Here is an 18,527-nt window from a genome sequence, read left to right as displayed (position 1 = left end):
ATATTCAGTAATATTAGACATCCTTAGTCATTTTTTTTTACTAAAGAAATGTACATGGCTTTGGAGAAACTTAACTTAAGTATTTACATTCTATGCTACGATAGACTGATGTATTTCATATGGAAAACATTTTACTCATATCTCCACTACTTTATAACCCTTTCTTATTTTAGAGCTAGTTATAATCTCAGATTAAGGTGTCTATGAATATTATCTACAGGAATCAACAATACAATGCTCAATATAAAGACTTTTCCAGTTCAGAACAGAATATATTGGAGTGTAATTATTGACAGATTAATCTAATATCCATTTAAAATTGTGCGTGGTCAAAGTGGAGTTAATTTAACTACTTTACATCCTGTTAGGATGTCTGATAAAAAGACCATTATTATTTTTTTGTTAGTTACATTTCATAATAAGAATGTACATGTTTATTTTGAGGCTTTACAAAAATCAATTAAAAGTATAGCCAAGTAAAAGAAAAAGTACAGTATTACCCTGTGGCATGGAGTGCATAGCTTCTTGTATCTGAAGTAGGAGTAGTTCAACATTTATTGGAGTGAAGCAGTTACTTTCCATCTATGCTCCAAACTATCTGAAGTAGTTGAAGGTAGTTTTGCACTTTTTTTCACTTTAATCTACTACAGTATAGGTGCTGTGTTAATTTATTGTGTATTTTGTCTCAACAAGAATTTGTCGTCAATACTTCTGGACTTTTCCTGAAGCAAAATTATTACTGCAGGACTTTTACTTAATTAACCATTGATATTATACGCAATTTAAGATTGAACATGAAGTAACACTGCTTTTCCTCACAGTAAATAAAAAATCTGAATATTTGTGTCACCATCAGTGGAAGAACTTTAACTATCAAAATGATTCAAGGTGCAGATAAGGCTTTTCAGAGTGCATTTACTGCCTGTATTTGTAGTATTAGTACTGACATAATTAGTTTTATGCCTGCTTTTTGTTTTGTTGGAGTCTGCTGTAAAACATCACGTAGAGGAAATGTTCTCCCACATATTCACAAAGAAAACAAAGCAAAGAAAATGTGTAAAATTTAACTATTATGTAGCTCTTAGATACAGTAGTGTAGTAAAACGGGTCAATTTTCCCTCTGAGATGTAGAAGTTTAAAGTTTTAGAGAGTTTATAAATAAATTAAAGTAGAATCAAATTATCAAACTTAAGCAAAATACATCTTTCTCAGAACTGGAGTAAATGCTTTCAGCAGCTTCTCCTCAAAGTTAAATATTGCAGGACTGAAGCAGAGACAGATTTTTTATTTTTTTTTAAAAAGGTCTATATCTCAGATTTCAAGGAGAACACAGTCCATTAATGCAGAAACGTCATCCTGCAGTGAACTTACATCTACCTGTCTGTTCCACAAAGGAGCACAAAGTGAGACAAACGCAGGGCAAATCAGAGACTCCTCTGAAAAAAGAGGATATGCCACCCGTCTGGCAGCAGCTGGATGTCATGGAGGGTGTGTGAGAAGGTCGGAGGTGGGCGTGTGTTGGGGTGCGAAGATACGACGGCTCTTTAACCCTCCACAAACTGTGACTTTTTCAAGAGGGGTTCAGCACTGGACCTGCAACACTCTCCAAATTACACCACAGCTGTGAGCCGAGGGTGGAGGGAGCATCAGAGAACACAGCAGAGAGGAAAGTAGAAATCAGTAGAAAAGGACTGTGGCAGTGACGGAGAGGAGAGACAAGAGAAGCAGAGACATCTGGTATTCAAAGTACATCGGAGAAGGAAAAGGACTTCCTGCTGAGTCGTGAAGCATCATCATCGTTCTGAGTCGTGAGTATCGCTTCATTTACTGATTTTACCACAAAATACTTTCCAGCTTGTGATGCTTTTACCTCTGCAGCGCTAGTTTGCAAAGTTAAAAATGAAGTTATTTCAGCAGAACCATAAACCATATTCATCACAGTGAAGGGGCGCTGGTCTGTGGCTCAGTTGTTGGTGTGTTTCACCAGATGTTAAACAAGCTGTATCGAGTTATTGTTCGACTGATTTTCTCTGTGCCTTTCATCAGCTTCCAAATTCATAATCCCCGAAAACATTTTTAATACCTCTGCACTGAGTCATAGGCTTAGTACTGTCCAGTATGATTCACAGACTTTGTCATATGGAGACAATTTTGCTGTTTTTGGTTTTTCCTTTGCATGTCTCAGGGTCGGCTGCCTTCACCTTTTCTGTTGTTTTTCCCACTTGAGCCTTGACAGCAAAAAAAAAAAAAAAAGTAATTGATGTTTAAAAACTTTCACTTTTTTCCAGACTGGACTATGGTCTGTCTGTTCTCACTACAAACACACAGATACAACTGTCACAGCAGCAAAAAAAGCTCAGTAGTTAGTTCAACAGAATACAAGACTTTTCAGCTCGCAATGTGTCCCCTCATCAAGAACTTGCTGAATTTACTTTTTAACTTTGTACCACTGCAGCTACTTAACTGAAAGAAGAAGAAAAAAACATACAAATATTGGTCAAAGAAGTTTTCAAGTAATTTACCTAAGCAGAAATATCAATATTGTACTATTAAAATGCTCAATTACATCAACAATGAAAAAATGTAATGAGAAAATCAAAAGTGAAATACTCTCTATAATTAATGCCCTCTGTCAGCTTTATAAAAAACTGCACTGACAAAAGAGGATTGTTGTCAACCTAAAAGGATTCTTTAAATCTGACACAAGCAATTGAAATTAAGTTTATCCAGATTAGGTAAGTAAAACATGACCTTGGCATTAGATTTGCAGTCCTTTTCTTTTCTTTAGTTTATGTTCTTTCTTCAAGGAAACAACTGTTGAGTTGCAGCAGAAACATTTGAAGACACATGGATGTCAGACCCACAATGCTAAAGGAAGAGGAAACGGATTTCCTGCACTTTCTCTTGAATTACAACACCAATTTAAAAGGACAAGTCTAGTTTTAAGACGATGGAATTCAGAAGAGTAAAGCAGGGAGCTAAATGACAGCAGTTCAAAAAATATTTTACTACAACTTCAGCTCAAAGGACCTTTTGACAGTGTAAGTATTTAGTTTATGGTGCTACAGTTTTATAAACAATAAAATCTGAAAACTATCCAGGAAGTAAAACTGTTAAATAAATGTAGCAAACTGAAAAGTAGGATATTGTTGTGCCACAGAGGTGCAGGTATAAAGATGCAGAAAATGAAAATGCTTAAGTGAAATAGAAGCTGTGAAAAAGTGCACTTAAACCCAGCACTTGAGTTGCTTTCAGACACTGCACACAGATGTGTTTGCACATCTGCATGCTGCTGTTTTGAACTCAGATGCAGGCTGTAATATTTCTGGCTCGTGCACATGACGTCTGTGTTCCATCCCTTCTTTTGCTTCCTTCTCACGCTCTGTCTGCTTTTCGTTTCTTCTGCTTTGAAACAACAAAGCATGTTGACAAGTTTATCCGCTGGTTTTCAACAGAAGCCACACGAAAGGTTTGCTCTTCTCTTCGTGTTTTAACAGGGGAGCGTCTGTCTGCTCGTCATGGCCCCTCGCTCTCTGTTGATGGTGCTGATAGCGGTCGCCATGGCAACTGGGGCCCGTGCAGTTGGCGGGGAGAATGAACTGGATTATGGGCACTGGAACTACAGAGAGGGAGGTATAAATCACAAGGCTCTGTTTGATCTCCACAGTGGGGAGATACCGGGCTTGTAAATCACGGCGCGTTTGAAGCTGTGAATTATAACAGCTGAATGAGACGCAGCAATCTGAGAAACTGCACAGAGCAGAGCTGAAAGTATTTAGAACACATGTGCTTTCCTGATTTATTTTTCATCATGACTCATTCACGCTGTCTTTTTTCTCTGTCTCTGCAAATGGAAGCCTGATGGTAGGGTGTCATGTTCTGGTTTCAGCTGATAGTGTGAATGTGGCCTCGGTGCGCAGCGTGACCAGAGTTTTAGACGCCTGGGGAAAACGCATCTTCAGTGAGATCAAGTCTTTGCTACACTCTCAGCCCAGCACACTGCTGCCCGACTACTCCAGGTAACTTTTAGCACAAAAGCCAAGGCGTGTCAACAGCCTTAGTTAGGTTTGTTGAGCTCCATTAAATGTTTTGTGGCTTTAATTTGATTTAATTGCTTCTCTTTATACATTTCAGCTACTGTTTTTATTCAGATTATTTCCTGTCTCTTATGAAGTCTCCTCTTCATTGAACCTGAGCTGACCTTTCTGATCAGATTTGGCCAGTCAAGAGTGCAGTCTTTTGGTCTTTATTTCCATTGATTTGCCCCTTATTTTACATTGTTTTTTCCATTTCGTTCAGGCCTACCAGATTTTATATCTTGTATTAACCCTTTGTGGACATTTCTTCATCATCACTAGATTTCTTACTTTATTAAAGTTTGTATAAAATTAAGCACTGTCTGGTGTACACACTTTCTTTAGCACAAACTGGGCTATTTGAATGCTATTGCTATCTTCTTTTGTCTACAACACCTTATTTGGCATTTGGACCATTTTCTTGATATTTTAGCAGTGCGATTGCAGTTAAAGGTGCTCAGTGAATTTATTTGATGATTAAGGTTGCTTACAATCTTCAAGGCGATAACACTGAGTGCACAAAGATCAAATTCTGGGTGTTGCTTCTGGGAATCTGGGAGTTTAAATGATCTGCATCTGCAATGATCAGCATGATCACGCATAGATACATATCATGGATTATTAATGATCCATTTTTGGATGCTATTAAGTAAAAGGATTTTTGTATTTTTCAGTGAAACAAAAATTCCTGGCAAAGCAAAAAAAGTGCATGAAACACCATTTACTGAATATGCAGGTATATTCATATTATGAACATAATAGCTTCAGTGTATATGTCAGATAATCTTTTTTAAATAATAAACACTAGAAATTGCATAATTGAAGTCATTTTAAAACATTGCTGCCATTAAGAGGTAGTATCTTAGTTGTTTAAAACACAAATTTAAGGGATCCTCATTAAATGATTGTCTATGCATATATTTGCCCATATATCTTAGGCACATATTTTTAAATCAGATACTTTATAATATAAATAGGTTATTGTTACCTGTTTGAAACATTTAGCAATATTTAAGGCATCTGAAGATTTCAACTTATCTTAAAAGGCTTCTCTCATACCAGCTTTTTAGTTGAAGTAAACAATAATCTGATTTATTTATTTATTTTGCTTTGGTCTGTGAAGCATTTCTATAAAAGTCACAGTCTACCTAGAAGAACAGCAACAAGGGAACAGAAAATGCTTTATGTATGACATAAAAGGTAGTAGGGGAGTACAATATAAAAACTGAAAAGACGTGTAAAGAGTATTTAAGAATATCGGGAAAAAAGAGGCTACAATAGCAGCTTATAAAAGGCAGTTTAAACAGAAGAATGACAATTAGCCTACAGTGAGGTGTGAGGTGAACAAGTCTTGGCCTTCAATTTTACGGTAGTTTGTTCCAGATGTGCTGATAAAACTGAATGCTGGGAGAGAAAACAGGCCAGCCGAGGGCTGGAGAGAAGCTTTAAAGCTGAGCCTCTTCTGTTCCTCCTGCAGGGTGCGCCCTCTGTCCGAGTCCGTCAACGACCTCTTCAGGGAAGTCTCTCTGCTACACCGCCGCATCACCGAGCTCTCTCATCGCCTAGCAACGCTAGAGCCTTTCCTCCGTCGCCACGGCTACTGGGGGGAGGGCGGGGAGGAGGCGGAAGGCGGCCTGAGAGGGGAGATGGCGAGTCTAGCCCGGTACACCCCCAGGACCGTGGTGAAGGCGAGCCCATCGAGGGGGAACCGGGTGGTGAGGAGGAGACGGGTGAGGGTCCTGAAGGATGGGGGAGTGAAGCTGGTTCAGAGTGGGAGATAGACAGATGGACGGAGGAGGGAAGTGGAGGGAAAGTTTGTGGCCTTGAAAAGTATTACAGAATGTATGGAATCCTTTTATGACGTGTATAAAGCTGCTTTTTGTAAAATAATATCAATGCTGCTTGTCCTGTGAGATCAGGAGTGATGCATTACGATCATTTATTCTTGAATAAACTCTTTACGACCAGTGTTTCACTGTTGAACTGAAGTCATGACACATACAGGGACACACACTTCCTTCCTCCTTCTTAAAATAAGTTCTTCCGTCTGTTTTTCTGCGCCAACATCCCCAAAATGTGGCTTTCGTTTTTGGCTGTAAAGATCATTCTTGACCTTCGAAAAACAGAAACTTGACAAAAACGTTCTCAGTTCAAACTAAGCCGATGTTGCAGCTTTCAACTACATTTCGTGACACTGGCTGCCAATCACATAACTGACTCTGTTTTGTTTGTCTTTATTGACATGCAAAAATTTTGTAATAAAAAGTGACTTTACAGTTACTGGGGACAAATGGTGTTAATAAACTGAAACGGATGCCATAAAAAAGGCCATTGTGACCAACAAACTGTTTCAGTTAAATATGCATATCCGAAATAAACTAAGCAGTGTCCGATGTATTAATTTAATTCTGGACACTTTGGTTTTCTGTACGTATAAAGAATAGGAAAAGGAAAAAAAGATGTAAAAGGAGAGGTCAAGAAGCCAAAGGTTGTTCAGGACTGCTAGGAAAAAAAGAAAATCATCCATAACTAAAAGCAAAGCAAATGGATTTCAGTTGTTAATGCAAATGAATCAGCTAATATGGCTGAAATCAAATATGTTGCTATTGCCATATGCCATATTAAATTAGTTACAGCTTCATTTGTCTCCAGATTGCACCTATATGTATTTTTCACTATGTTTTTTGAAGGATTGGGGTCAACTGATGATGCTTGTATGAAAAAAATGGAGACCACAAACCATTGTAATTAGAATTTGTGACATACAATTAGTCAGTTTACTCCTTAAAATTAGCCTAGGTTTATTATTACCAGTGATTATTGGTAGATTTATAAACTGTTGTCATTTTACTGTAGGATGAAAGGGGAAGTCATATTTTAAGAACTAGATATCACTCACAACTATTTCCCAAAATCTTTTCGAATAAATAAGTTATTTGCTTCTTGTTTTGGAAGCAGGCTATAGTCCCTGAACGCAACATTGTTCTTTGTTTTATTATTCAGAAACGTGCAGCCACACTACTTGAAAAGCGATCGTTATATACGAGGTGCTGCTAGAATCCAAAAAAGACATTCTGATGCAGCAGAATGATAACAGACAGGCTGACACTTCTGCAGAAACGCACAACGACTTATTTGAAGGTATCTGACCAAATCAGCCAAAGCAGATTTAATTCCACAGTTGCTATTATAAAACTAAACATGAAGCGGCTCAGAATTTGCCTGAGAATCGTCAGGTTTTTCAGATTTCTTTCAGATTTGTCAGTGCATGAAGGGATGCAAAGAAAAAAGGAACAGATATTAGCAAACTGCTTTCAAAAATGCGAGAAAATGCAGACTGAAAATCAGTACTCAGGTTGCAACGTATACAACATACAATAACTTTATGCTCAAATTGTCATAGATAACACCCATTTATATCGACCTTTAAGCTCATATGGATTACACAGATCAGTCAGGTAGCACCACAGAGCATCTGACTTTCCAGGACATTCTGATTTCCACCATAACCTTCTGTACTTCACACTATACTTTATATGGATGTGCTTGTTTTGTTTTAAGGCGGACATACAATTGTGGAACCAACCTTTAAACTCCAAGACTAGACTGACACAAAAAATAACGTGTAAAGTTTCAGATGAAGGCCGTTCTCCATCTACCTGTGCATCTTGTCCTGAGGGAAGGATGCCTCGTTTTTGCCACAGGGTGTCAGTGCTCGCCTGCTGCCGTAATCAGACATGACATTCCACTTATTCATGGAGGCTTGATCTTTTGTTTTTGCTCAGCCAAAGTCAGGAATGGTCGTCGTGGGCCCAGCAGGGGGTGCCTATTATCTGCGAACATAATTATACTGTTTGTTTGCGTACGGTGATCCTGCGCGCGCATGTTGTGGGCACAGACATCCAAGTTTATGCCTTCATTAAAACTTTGCCAAGTGTTTCTACAGCAACCAGTTTTCTCTCTGCTCCTCTTCTACAACTCCACTTGTCATCCTCAGCGCATACTGCAGGGTGGCATGTTCCTCCTCTCGTTTTGTTTTCCCTCCTCTCACCCATTTTCAACCTGCAGCTGCACCCTAATTCCTCTTTTGTTTCTCTGCTGATTCCCCTGCACAGGTTCCCCCCCCCCATACTGTAATCTGTACATCAAACCACCACACCCCATCTTCCTCCCCTTGTTTCGCTCCCTCCTTCCGTTTTTCCTCTCCTCTCTACGCTGTCGTGTGTGGGTGTTAAGCTCAGGCTGTACTTTCCATTTTGGTACTGTATTGTCAATGCATTGTTGCATCCAATCCAGTTAAGATGCTGTGGGAATACTGTATAAATCTCTCTCCCTGTCTCTCTCTCTGCACCCCCTCCTCCCTCCCCATCTCTGGAATAAGAGCCAGTTGCTAGGTAACAGTTAATTGTCAAGAAGTAGTTACATTTGTTCCAATGCATCCTGAGGTTGTTGGGTTGGCGTAGGGACCGAACAAGTAAGCAGAATAAATGGATGTTTTTCTCTTTTTTTTGGTCTTTGGTGTTTGTTTTTTTTAGAAGCAGGCGAGAGAACTGATTAAAAGATTATTTTCTACCGCCTCACCTTGGTCTGTGTCAGCATCCAGGACTGCAGATGTTAAAAATTCTCCCACCAAATCTGTACGCAAGGCATCGGTACATGTTGAAACCCGCTGGTTTCTTTAAATAACTCCTGTTGCTGGACAAGACTTTCAGAGTAAAGAGAGCTCTGAGGGGTGAGAGGGAGTGAGGTTTTTGGGGAGCTTTGATCTCTGCTTCTCAGTTCAGTTTGCATCACTTCTCCTTTTCCCACAATACATCTTTTATTTTTTTCTCTCCATCTCCGTTTCTGGTCTATAAAGACTCCTGTCCGACATGGCTGAGTCACATCACATGTTGAGAGTCCTGCTTATTAGAGGACAAAGAGGAACAATCAAAAGATAAAATGAAACAGCAACAGATGACACTTTGCCGCAGCCATTATCTCCAATCCACTGTTGACCTATATTGATATGATTTGTTACAATACTGCATTTGAATGTCAAATATAAACAAGACAAATATGAAAGACGTCCCAGTGCTACAATATCAACAGGACAGAGGGAAATAAAAGACAAACCGGATGGGATTTCATATTTTTTATTAATACTCAACACTTTTATTCCAAAGAGACAGAAGAATAATATTTCTCAGCACTTATTTTCACATTGACTGTGTTTAATCTCATTTTCAATATTACTAAATATTCAATCAAATTTGAAATACTCTCTTCACACAAGTAATTTCTCTCCATACAAAAAATGCAAGGGTGAACTAAATTTTTGTCGTATGTACATTTTTCACAGTCTGTACAGCTCGGGGATGGAGTTGTTTCGATCTTCTGCGGCAAAAACACAAAAAAACAGAAGATTTAGCCAAAGAGGAGAAAAGAGACTACCTCTGTATAAATGCAATAGATAATCTATTGTGCTTTCTGGGTGCCGATTAATGACGGTGCTTCACAATTTCTCCCTTGAGAAAAACAACTTCCTTTAGTCGGTCTTTGACCAAATCAAAAACAAAAGAAAAAAATGCAAACCTTGACTCATTAAATGTGTGCACTGTGTGTGTAATAATAAACGATTGCACATATCCTGGCCTGAAGTCATTACAAAAGCAATTTTGCGAGGGGACCTGCGAATCAAAGATTTATCCCAAATAGATGTATTCTCTGCCATTTTGTACAGTTTTTATCAAAAGTCCATGAGCGTGAGGTAAAGTATTTACATACAATTTTTATAGTACATGTACAATAAACAGTTATCTCTCTCTCTCTCTCTCTCTCTCACACACACACACACACACACACACACACACACACACACATACACACACACACACTCTGTCTCTCTTCCATATGAGCACACACAGAGGTAATCAAGCGTATGTATTCAGGCACATACAATAACAGAAATAATGAAACGTACTGAGCTATATTCAAAGGGGGGCAAAAACAGGATAAGTAGTTGAAACAAAAGAAAAGGCTTCATTAGTGACAATGAATGTGTTAACCAAGACCTCAGCCATGATTAAAAAAGCATCTACAAAAACTATCAAGAAAACTGATCTGTGTATAAGATCAACAATAAAAAAGAAGAGTGTTTTCTAGCCTAGATGTGAAACTTTTAATCAAATTAGGCTTATTTCATTGAGTATAACCAAAATTTAGACTCTTAGATTGGTGTCTTCTCTTGCACAAACAGGCAAACACACGCACACACACCTACAGTACTACATGGATCATCAGTACCAGTGAAAGTGAGAAAATTCCAAATATCGTTCAAAAACACACATTTTTTTTGGGCTAAAAGTTAAGATTTAAAAAACAGAAATAAAGAAAAAAATTAAGTGTAGACATGCAAGTCCTTACAAACACTAGAGACCCCCTAGTATCATACATACTGACTTGTCAACCAAGAGAAGGAAAGTCTTCTAAGGTTTTGACTGGGATGTACAACAAAGTAACTATTAGATCCATTCAGTCGGCTTGTGCTTAGGTATTAAAATTTGGTTTGGCAAAACGATTAAAAGTCTGACTGAAAGCGGAAAGAAGTTGTCTTGAGTAGTAAATTATAACATTTTAACGATAGAGAGCGCTGGAAATTAAACAAAACACAGCTTAGTTTTTATCTTAAGAACAGAGATGACCTGCTGTGGATTTGGGAGCCGCTGTTTGAGATAAATACCTACAAATCCATCAATAGCAAAAGGCTTTTCACAAAATGTACCATCGGCTTCAAGCACAATTTCTCCCCTTTTTTCTTTTTCTCCAAAAAAGTCTGCAGTCGACACAATCCAAACGGGACTGTGGACTTGAGGGCAAATGCTTCCCTTCATCAAAATCTCAGCATGTGAAACAGATTATGGCCCACTGTGAAGGGACAAGTCAAGGTTGCAGTCCATAAGGAAATTATTTTGTATGTTCTATTCAGTGAAAAATGTGAGTTTGAGCACTGATGAGTGGGAGGAGAATCGGGTAGATTTACTGTATTACAGTATATCCAGGTTCTCTTTGAGATAATACAGGAAAACGTGGGAAACACTTTCTTGCTGAGAGCTGATCTAATCCACATGTACAGGGATATTTTTGCTTCCTTCGATCTCAGAAAAACCCAAATATTCAGTTCACATGAAAAAGCAAAAATTGAAACACTGTTGTGTGCCGACATAACCCGAACCCCAAAGCCTTGTTGGCCAGTTGGAATCCTGAGAATAAGTGATGACTTGTTCTGGTGGCCCACCAACAAGGCAGCATGTAGGAAGGAAGACATCATGTGTGTGGACTGATTGCGCCGCCTCTGTTCCTCAGTATAGTGGAAGAATAACTACATTTATGTGTAGAAGTCCTACTAGCAAGGTCACCACTAATTCTGGTTTGTCTGCCACTGCACACAATCGCCTCATGCTAACAAACTGTGCTTTGGCATCACAAATCAGAAGTCTTCGGTTACATCTACACTAAACTGTTTTCATTTTAAAACACACAACTACTATGTATGTTTTCCATGGAAACTCACACTTTTATTCATGTGCTAACATAATTGCACGAGGGTTTTCTAACCATCAATCAGCCTTTCAACCCCATTAGCTAACACAATGTAGCATTAGAACACAGGAGTGATGGTTGCTGGAAATGCTCCTCTGTACCCCTATGTAGATATTCCATTAAAAATCAGCCTCTTCCAGCTGGAATTGTCATTTACCACATTAACAAAGTCTAGACTGTATTTCTGAATAACTTAATGTTATCTTCATTGAAAAAAAAACTGCTTTTCTTTCAGAAATTAGGACATTTCTAAGTGACCCCAAACTTTTGAACGGTACTTTATATCTCCATTATCCACGCTGATCTGGTGTGTTGTACTCCTAAAATGGAGACTCTGGGCAACCATGCTGATCCCCTTTTGGTTTTAAAACTCCAAGGTTGCAGTTTAGCCTGGATGGGCAGAAATAAAGACTTTTGGAAACCTTGATGCAGACACCCAGTGTTTGCCTTTTGTTTATTAACTGTCACTATGTGCCATTACCTGATTTAATACACTCCTATCACACAACTGCAAGATAAAAAATGCCTTGACTACCAGTGGTTAACCAACACAACGAATTACAGGCGTTGCTTACCTCTTTGTCTATGCGAGTGGCTGTTGCACATTTGTGGAAATCAGTTCTTTCTCTGTAGTATTTTCTACCACCTCCTGCTTTGTGCCTGCATGCCCAGTGTATGTCAATGGTAACGTAATATGCGTTATAATGCATGTTAGTATGCACAGAGATTATTTGTGATGATGCTGACAGAGACTGATGTCTTTGAACATCTTCACCCTGGAAGGAGTTTTCCAAAAGGTCTGTTTCCAGTGACCTGAAAGTGTGTTTGCACGAGTACAAAAGGCCAAAACACATAGAAAGAGCGAAGTTTGAAAAAAAAAATACCCAGGTACATGTGGCCTTAGATGAAAAAAAATCTATGTTTTCACATCTGTTTGTTAAATATGAAGCTACAGTCAATTAGCTTAACTTCGAATTATAAGGATTAAACAGAACAATCCTACCTCTGTCAGAAAGTAAAGAAATCTGTCTGGTGGCACCTTCAGAGCTCAGAAATGCACTTTTTTGTTCAATCTATAAAAACAGAAGTTGTGGTTTTGTGGGCAGTGTACAACCTCTCTCAAATCTCTATACTTAGACTGTGCAAATTAAGCGAGTAAAACATGACCCGTTTATTGGAGAGGTTTAGAGCTGCTGGTCGGTGAGATTGTTGTCTTCACTATTACACACTTCGATAACATTTTTTTTAAATCTCTTTATGCTCAGATAAGCTAATGGATAGATTCATATTTAAGGTTCAGGCATAAAAGTGTTATTAGTGTTCTCTGCAAGCTCAAAAAATTAAAGGCTCTTCCTTTAAATTGCAGGGGAAAATATGCTTTTGTAGTGTTTATCCCCCATCTAAGCTGAAAACAAAGTTATGAGACCATGATTTGGGATTGTCTACTCAAATAGTTAAATTTATGAGCCTGCTGAGGTCCTTTACACCTGCACTGCAATACAGTACTAAACCCTTGTACTCCTCCCATCATTCAAATGTGACCACCTAATACGGCAGGCAGGGCTTGTAACAGCAATCATGAGAAAATTAACTGCTCATCCCAGCAACAGAGGTCTCTCTCTAAGAGTCCATTATGACTCTGTCTTGAACAGCAAAACTGTCACGGCCAATTGAGCCAGACCCAATGAAACGCCATGAGAGCAACAAGCGCACATTAAATGCGATTTACATGTATTTAATGGATATAGTTGGTTTCTGGGTCATCAGTTATGAGGAGGTTAGGAGTCATAAAATTTGTGGTGCTTCTTGGCAAATGATTTAAAGGATTGACTTGTAGTTAGAATAACTGTGGACTTAATAGTACAAGGAGAAACGTGCACCGTGTACTTTTATTGGTTTGGGAATTATGTAGAAATTTGAGCTTCCTCTACTGCAGGTCTAAACGCCTAAAGCTCTACCCTCACATCAGACTTCATTTGTATTTTCATTCTCAAACCGAATGACTAATTGTTTGCAGGTGGACCTTCCTATCAACAGAAGACAGATAGAAAATCAGTATTAGTCCGTTAAGGCACATCCAGCTGAAAATGTGAGACCCATTTGGTACTGCCAAGCAGAAAGAAACGAGAGGAAAACGGCAAATCAGTATGATGATGTTGCTTCTGCAGCTGAAAAAGACCTTTGCAAAATTCTAAGTACATACAATGTACTCAGCAAGTCATGCCTTTCACATACACTTCACAGCAATCAAAAGTAAGAAAAGTTAAAAAAAAGTCAAACATGAAGAATTAATAGCAAAGAAGAGTCCAAATTACAGGAACCCAAAAAAAGATCTGAACTGACAGCCAGTCTACCAGTCTCCTGTAATGTTGGTAAGCTAAGAAAGAATCAACATCATACAAATATGTAACATGAAATATTCAAATAAATAAAATGTAAAAACAATCCAAACCGATCATCATTAAACACTGGAATAATATTCAATAATATTATTAACATTATCGATACAATTATTATTAGTTTACCCTGTTACTTCAACAGAAGTGTTGATTTCTCATTCATGATTGTATTTCCGTTGCTAAACAAAATGTTTGTTTTGGTGTTGAGGAGCTGCAGGAGGGAGGGAAAGACAATGAGCATGTGAAGAGAGCAGAGACTGGAGATTTCATTTCACTTTTCCCCTCCCTTCTTCCCTCCCTCCCTCCTTTCAGATCCCTCTCTGAGCGTCGGAGCAGCACCAGAATCCTCTCTTCTCATTAAAAACTTGTCTCCCGTTGGACTTCGCCACAGCTTAGCTGGCAGTGGCCTCTGTGCATTGTCCAAATTCTTTCCATTTAGTGGAGTTGAGAACAACACACACATTATCGTGTCTCCTCATTCCCTTCACGCAGAGAGGTCATCAGGCTGTGCTGTTTCTCTTTTATCCTCTTCCCCTCATTTTCTTCGCTCACTTCATCTTCTCTGTCTTTCTTTCTTCCTCCATCTTCACACTCAGACATCTGACTCAATGCTGGAGAGCTTTTCGTAAACGTGTCCATTGCTGGCACCGTTGAAGGGTCTTTGTCCCTGCCCCAAACCTAATGTGTCCCTGCCCCCAGGCAGTAGCTTGTTGCCCCCGTGGTGATTCCCCATGGGCCCTCCCACCCCGCCCAGACACAGCTCCTTGGGGAACCTGGGGGCCACATTGGACATCACCCCAGCTGTGGCGGACGCGGGCAAATAGGAAGTCGCTCCCATGGAGCCACGGAAGTCCCCTCCTCCTCGGCTGTTGTTGAGAAGTTGCTGCTGCTGCTGCTGTTGCTGCGTCTGTGGCTTTTTGATGTAGTACGGTTTGGCACCGTGTAATAGACACTGGTCGTCGCCGAAGGTTGGGATGAAGGGGTTCTGGTTCACCTTATCTGGGTAGAGAGATTTAGACAAGGAGTAAGTCCCGGCCCCTCTGCTACCACCACCACCACCACCACCACAGCCCCCACCTCCCATCATAGCTCTATCTCTGTCCCTCAGGTCTCTCTCCCCCACCGACCGCCGGTGCAACCCACCTTCACCTCCACGGAACAAACTGAAGGAGGAGCCTCCTTTCACCCTATCCCCGCCTATTCCTCCAAACATGGGAGAATCTCTGTCACCTGAATACCTCTCAAACATGTGAGCATAAGGGCTGGGTCCCTCCGTATATCGGTCTTTCTCTTTCAAGCTAACACTTCGGGGCTGGGCAAACTGCCCCCCAGGACCCCCACCTACCCCTCCCATGCGGCCTGCTCCCTCCCTCTGCAGGTCCACAAATGTGTCATATGAGTGCTGCCTCCGTAACACCCTCCCACCCGGCCCTAGCTTCCTGCGATGTGCCTGAGTTTGTGTCTGACTGGGTCCTGCGCTAGTCTTCCCTCCTGTGAACACCATGTTATTATCCTCGCTGATGTTGTAAAGGTTGCTTGGCTGCATCTTACAGGAGTCACAGCGTTTGCATGAAGCTGAGCTTGGGCGGCTGCTGCTCCCCCCGACTCCGCTAGCTGGGCATGTACCTCCTCCTACACCTCCGCTATGGTGACACACACTGTGGCAGTTACGACACTCCCAGTCACCCCCTGCTATGCCTCCCCCTCCAATCCCAGAAACCCCCTTTTCCCAGCAGGTATGGGCCTGCTGCCCTGCTGATACTGCCCCAAGCCCACTTTTACACTCTGGTTTCTTTCCTTTACCTTTGAGGAAGTCTTCCACAGGTACTAAGCTTTTACAGATACCACCACCGCTACCACCGCCCACACCGCTTCCTCCACTTCCACCCTCTTGCTCCCACTTGGCCTTGCCCTCCTTGGAGCGAAACTGGTCCGCATAGAAATCCCTCAGGTTCTCTTTGTCTTTGCGGAATAAGTAAGGTGAAGAATTACCCCCTCCTCCTCCCCTCTTCCGCTCCAGGGGAGGTGAGACCGTGCGGTGTGCCAGGGGTCCGTGGGGGAAGTGGTGGTGGACGGTGTGGTGGTGGGGTCTCCTCCTGAAGCCGCTCAGCTCTATCTCGTCCTGCTCCCGTCTGCACTTGGCAGACGCCGGCCTCTTTTTCAGGCTGTCCCTGTACTGCTTACGCCGCTTGTTGTTGCCCTCCAGGTTGCCGTAGGTGACAGTGTGCGTGGAGATATCCGATACATCAGAGCGAATGTTCCCATCGTCACCTCCCGAGCCTCCCCCACCCCCACCACAGTACCTGTCATGCCCCCCGATGAGCCCCGTGCTGGATGCGCCTCCTTTGAAAGAAAATCTGCCGTACACATTGCTTCCCTTGAACCCACCCTGGTTGGACTCCGTAGGGGTGTGTCCAGCGATCAGGTCAAATTTACTGGTGTTCCTGTGAGTCATGGAGGGGCGGGGCTGGGTGGTGAAGATGGGAGCTACCCCTCCCCCTAAGCTGTCGCAATCGAACATGCCCCCCTCCAACGAGCTAGCGCTGCCTAAGCTACGCGGCCTATTTGGCGGGGGGCCGGACATACCCAGAGCCGAGGCCGGGTGGTGGTGCCGGTAATGGTCCTGGTACAGGTTGCTGTCCTTCAGGGGCAAGTTGCCAAAAGTCCTCTCCACCTCGCTGATGTAGTCACTGAACATGTTGTCCTCTGGCATGTACGGCGGCGCAGACTTGCAGTCTACAGGGTGACCCACCAGGCTGCGACGGTGCTCCTGGATGTCATAGATGGCCGACTCTGGCCGGCTGCTGTGGCTGTACTCCAGAGCAGCGTGTGGAGAGCCGTTAATGCCAGGGACAGCGGTCATGTCCTTGGCGGTGCGTAGCAACCGCAGGATGTTCGAATGGGTGTTGTTCATGTTCTTCTTCATGGTGGACGAGGGTGAGTCTATAGTTGACTTGTTTTCCTCGATTTGTACCCCGTGGATGCAGCTGTAGATACCCTGGAGTGTGAAAATTAGAAGAAAAGGGAGGTAGAGAGAGAAAGAGAGGGTGAGACAGGCCATGGAAGGAGGAAGAAAGAAGAAGAGTGAGAGTGGCAAGGTATGAAACCCAACAGCAAAACGTGGGGCAGTAGTAAGGAATCGAGAACCAGAGGGGATTTAATGTTAGTGAGACGGAGCCAAACAGAAAGACACATAGACGGAGAGACCGAGACGGAAAGAGAGAAAGAGAGAAAGAGAGGGAGAGACAGGGAGAGAGGCAAACAGAAATAGGCAGAGGCAGAGAGGTTAATGCGTCTCCATGTTCTCTATGACCACTCTCTTGTTTACACACTATTGAACAGTAATAGGGGCTAAGTTCATAAATGACTTTTCTCAGGGGGACAGTATGGACCCTCACAGCTGCTGCTCAGCACTAAGACACTGAGAGCTGAAGGGACAGAGCAGATCAGCGCCGTGATTGATAACACGAGTGGAGAAGTCAGGTCGTGGTTTTGAAAACCAATCAATAGGTTTAATCAATGTAGTTTAAATTCAGCTGACACTGGTGCCGCCAGCATTGTTCATCACAAGGGTTTTACCTGTTTCCTTTCAAGAAAAAAACAAGGAAATGAATCACTTTACGAAAGTTTCTCTGACGTACTACAGATATCGGAGACATAAGCGTGAACTAACATCTATTTAAAATGTCATCATCCATCACTGTGTGTGTTTATTTTGGCTGCTTGGTAAAAGTAGGGTTTTCATGCAAGCGGAGTCAAAGAAGCGTATTTAAACGAGGGCTGAGGGAATCTGTCGTTGAGGCGACAGCCAAATCTGAAAGGTCGAGGACACACTACCCACCAGCCAGCATGAGGGCCAACATTCCTCAAAGGCGTCAACTTGTCAAAAACAGTTTCTGTCTGTCTCTTAGTCACTTCACCCGTCGCTGAGCTACATTCATGAATATGAGTCGTCAATCCTTTTTTCTTTAATGCCTCCATTCTTTCTCTGTGTCTGTTTTATCTCAGTTTCCGGGTGCTGTGGTGAGCAGCAGCTACTCCAATGGGATTGTCTTTCTTGACTGTATCTCTCTACATCAATTGCTACTATGGATGCTGTGAAAGGTAATGGAACAGAGGTTAGCGGTGCATCGCTGTGTCTGTTCTTTTCTACTCGTCCTTTGTCCTGCTACCGGCTTCGTTCTTTATCATGACTCTTCCTAGCTGATCTCTTTTTCTCTCTTTGTATCCTTTTAGCACTTGTCCATCCTTACACTTGGAGTATCTTTGAATGCTGCAATATTTTTTTCTTTCTCATGCTGCCTTTTCTTCTTTAACCAGGCATGAAAATGAATAAAAGATGTCTGGCTGTAGAACCAATCCTGAGTTAGTAGAGCCACTTTTGAAATGTGAGTTTAAAATGGGTGTGATTTAACAAGTAAAATCAAGCATATTAGGGAGCATAGGGCATATTGAAGTCATCATGAAAAAA

General features: G+C 41.5%; 2 protein-coding genes across 10 annotated transcripts in view; one reads left to right on the top strand and one right to left on the bottom strand.

The window, feature by feature from the left end:
* The first annotated feature begins 1,264 nt into the window (after positions 1-1,264).
* si:ch211-243a20.3 (uncharacterized protein LOC100151507 homolog) lies at positions 1,265-6,046 on the top strand. 2 transcript variants are annotated; one of them, XM_051945852.1, is made up of 4 exons: positions 1,265-1,808; positions 3,498-3,633; positions 3,890-4,019; positions 5,554-6,046. In XM_051945852.1, the coding sequence occupies exons 2-4, from the start codon at positions 3,519-3,521 to the stop codon at positions 5,855-5,857; spliced, it is 549 nt and encodes a 182-aa protein (XP_051801812.1). In that variant the 5' UTR covers positions 1,265-1,808; positions 3,498-3,518; the 3' UTR covers positions 5,858-6,046. The 2 variants fall into 2 exon arrangements, with proteins under 2 accessions (XP_051801812.1, XP_051801813.1); XM_051945853.1 differs by lacking the exon at positions 1,265-1,808 and adding an exon at positions 2,688-3,041.
* A 3,149-nt stretch (positions 6,047-9,195) lies between these two features.
* The window catches only part of grin2bb (glutamate receptor, ionotropic, N-methyl D-aspartate 2B, genome duplicate b), a 116,106-nt gene continuing 106,774 nt past the window's right edge, over positions 9,196-18,527 (bottom strand). For 5 of the 8 annotated variants that reach the window (XM_022190651.2, XM_022190648.2, XM_051945143.1 and 2 more), the window contains one exon: positions 9,196-17,054. In XM_022190651.2, the coding sequence (XP_022046343.1) occupies positions 14,649-17,054 (2,406 nt within the window). In that variant the 3' untranslated portion in view covers positions 9,196-14,648. The remainder of the gene's footprint in view (positions 17,055-18,527) is intronic. The other 3 variants (XM_022190652.2, XM_022190653.2, XM_022190654.2) reach the window with 3 other exon arrangements.

The sequence above is a fragment of the Acanthochromis polyacanthus genome, chromosome 3 (assembly GCF_021347895.1).
Source record: "Acanthochromis polyacanthus isolate Apoly-LR-REF ecotype Palm Island chromosome 3, KAUST_Apoly_ChrSc, whole genome shotgun sequence".
NCBI classification, from domain to species: Eukaryota; Metazoa; Chordata; class Actinopteri; family Pomacentridae; genus Acanthochromis; species Acanthochromis polyacanthus.
This window is presented reverse-complemented; position numbering and strand designations above follow the sequence as displayed.

What these genes read in the sequence shown, in the direction of transcription:
- si:ch211-243a20.3 (XM_051945852.1), top strand. Translation starts at nt 3,519, where the DNA reads ATGGCCCCTCGCTCTCTGTTGATGGTGCTGATAGCGGTCGCCATGGCA. An exon ending in CTGGAACTACAGAGAGGGAG is followed by an intron (nt 3,634 to 3,889) that starts GTATAAATCACA and finishes TTCTGGTTTCAG; the next exon opens with CTGATAGTGTGAATGTGGCC. An exon ending in CTGCTGCCCGACTACTCCAG is followed by an intron (nt 4,020 to 5,553) that starts GTAACTTTTAGC and finishes TTCCTCCTGCAG; the next exon opens with GGTGCGCCCTCTGTCCGAGT.